Consider the following 1,922-nt stretch of genomic DNA (forward strand, 5'->3'; position numbering starts at 1 on the left):
CTCTCTCTCTCTCTCTCTCTCTCTCCCTCTCTCCCTATTCCTCTTTCTCTATAAAATCAATAATTTTTTTAAAAAATAAGTAAAATGATAAAATCAGGTGAATTAAAATTTTGATATTTTTTCCTTTATCCAGATTCTTTTAAATAAAATTCTAAAAATAATGTTTAAAGGAATCTTTATAATATACTAGTATTTTATTCATTTGAAGATAGGATTATATGCTCTCAGATTCTTGTCAATTCCTTATGAGTTATCAGTCTTGCCAAAACATATTCAAAACATTGATTATTTCAGAAATGTATTTCTGTACTTTGGCACACAAAATAGGTAACTCTGTCTTTATCAATACATTTTCCCAACAGAGGATTACCACCTTAACTGTCACGGTAACTCCTATTGCATGATTTCTGTGGTGTGTGGCTTTGTATTTGATGTTGATGCATGCTGCTCATAATGATACTAATGTAGCAATTGTTTTTATATGAGATTTATTTTTTCTTATATAAATAACCTTTTTCACATTTTCCCCAGTTTAATCACTTTGTCTGTTTAGTGAAAAAGTCAGGAAAAAAAGAGTCATTTTTCTTAAAAGTCTTTGGCCTTATCTTAATTATATAGTTTGTTTTTTAGCGTTTGGGCAAGCAATGCCTTTTGGGAGGGTGGGGGAGGAATGTGTCTAGAGGCACAGATAATATTAATAAGCTAATTCAACCCAAGAAGATGAATGTGAGACAATAGCAATTTTACATTATCTTGCAGTTCAACTCAAAAGCATCTTCAGTATTATTATGGCCTACGTGTTTGTTGATGTTTTTGCATATAAGTAGGTTTGCAACTGGTGAAATTTTCCTCCTTGCAAATCAATATTAGGAAATATTTGATTGTGATAGAAATTAAGAAAGTGTGTAGTATACTTATTAAAGTATAAAATTTAATACATAGACTTAGCTCCCTTTTATAACTTTGTCTTTTCTGGATTTAGGGTCCCCCTGGACCACCTGGACCTCAAGGACTACAAGGGCCAAAGGTTACTCTTTATTTTACTTATTTCCATTTACCACATATGGTGCAGAGAATCCTATATTAAATATTTGTATCTTTGAAAATCAATCTTACAAAATGCTGGAGAGCTGAGATCAGCAATATTGCCTAAAGGAGGTAAGAATAGAAATTGAGGTTTAGGTTGAAGGAAAAGGGATCAGAAAAAAAGGGAAATCAGGAAAGAAGGGAAATAAATAGGAATGGCATTCAACTTAGGAGGAGGACATTGAGGAAAAGAGAATATTAAATAAGGGGAAAAAAAGTTTTATATAAATTATAAATGTAAAGAAACACTAAATGTGATGCATGAAGAAAGGAAAGTATTTAATTAGAGGAGAAATGAAGGAAAATGTACTGGGACACTAAAAAAGATCCTTCCCTCCAATTATCCTATATAATAAAGATGTAATATGCAAATTGACCCTCACACCCTCACAAGATGGCTGCCTACGACCAGGCCGGCAGGGAGGTTAGTGAGGACGACCAAATGACTGAACAAGCAGGCTGTGTGGGGTGACCAGGCTGGCAGGAGGGTTAGTGAGGGATGACCAAACGACTGAACAGCAGGCTGTGTGGGGTGACCAGGCCATCAGGGGGGCTAGTGAGGGATGACCAAACGACTGAACAGCAGGCTGCATGGGGCAACCGGGCCGGCAGGGGGGTTAGTGAGGGACAACCAAACGACTGAACAGCAGGCTGTGTGGGGCGACCAGGCCGGCGGAGGGGGCAGTTGGGGGAAACCAGGCCAGCAGGTGGGGGCACTTAGGGGTGACCAGGCCAGCAGAGGGGGACAGTTGGGGGTGACCAGGCTGGCAGGGGGGATGGTAAGAGGCAACCAGGCCAGTGGGGGGGGCAATTATGGGTGACCAGGCTGGCGTGGG

General features: G+C 39.1%; 1 protein-coding gene across 4 annotated transcripts in view; it reads left to right on the forward strand.

Moving 5' to 3' along the window:
• Positions 1-1,922, forward strand: part of COL25A1 (collagen type XXV alpha 1 chain) — a 472,442-nt gene that overhangs the window by 436,182 nt on the left and 34,338 nt on the right. For 2 of the 4 annotated variants that reach the window (XM_006101373.3, XM_023764850.1), the window contains exons 24-25: positions 363-386; positions 983-1,027. In XM_006101373.3, the coding sequence (XP_006101435.1) occupies positions 363-386; positions 983-1,027 (69 nt within the window). The remainder of the gene's footprint in view (positions 1-362; positions 387-982; positions 1,028-1,922) is intronic. The other 2 variants (XM_023764848.1, XM_023764849.1) reach the window with 1 other exon arrangement.

This window comes from Myotis lucifugus, unplaced genomic scaffold (assembly GCF_000147115.1).
Source record: "Myotis lucifugus unplaced genomic scaffold, Myoluc2.0 scaffold_353, whole genome shotgun sequence".
Taxonomy (NCBI): Eukaryota; Metazoa; Chordata; class Mammalia; order Chiroptera; family Vespertilionidae; genus Myotis; species Myotis lucifugus.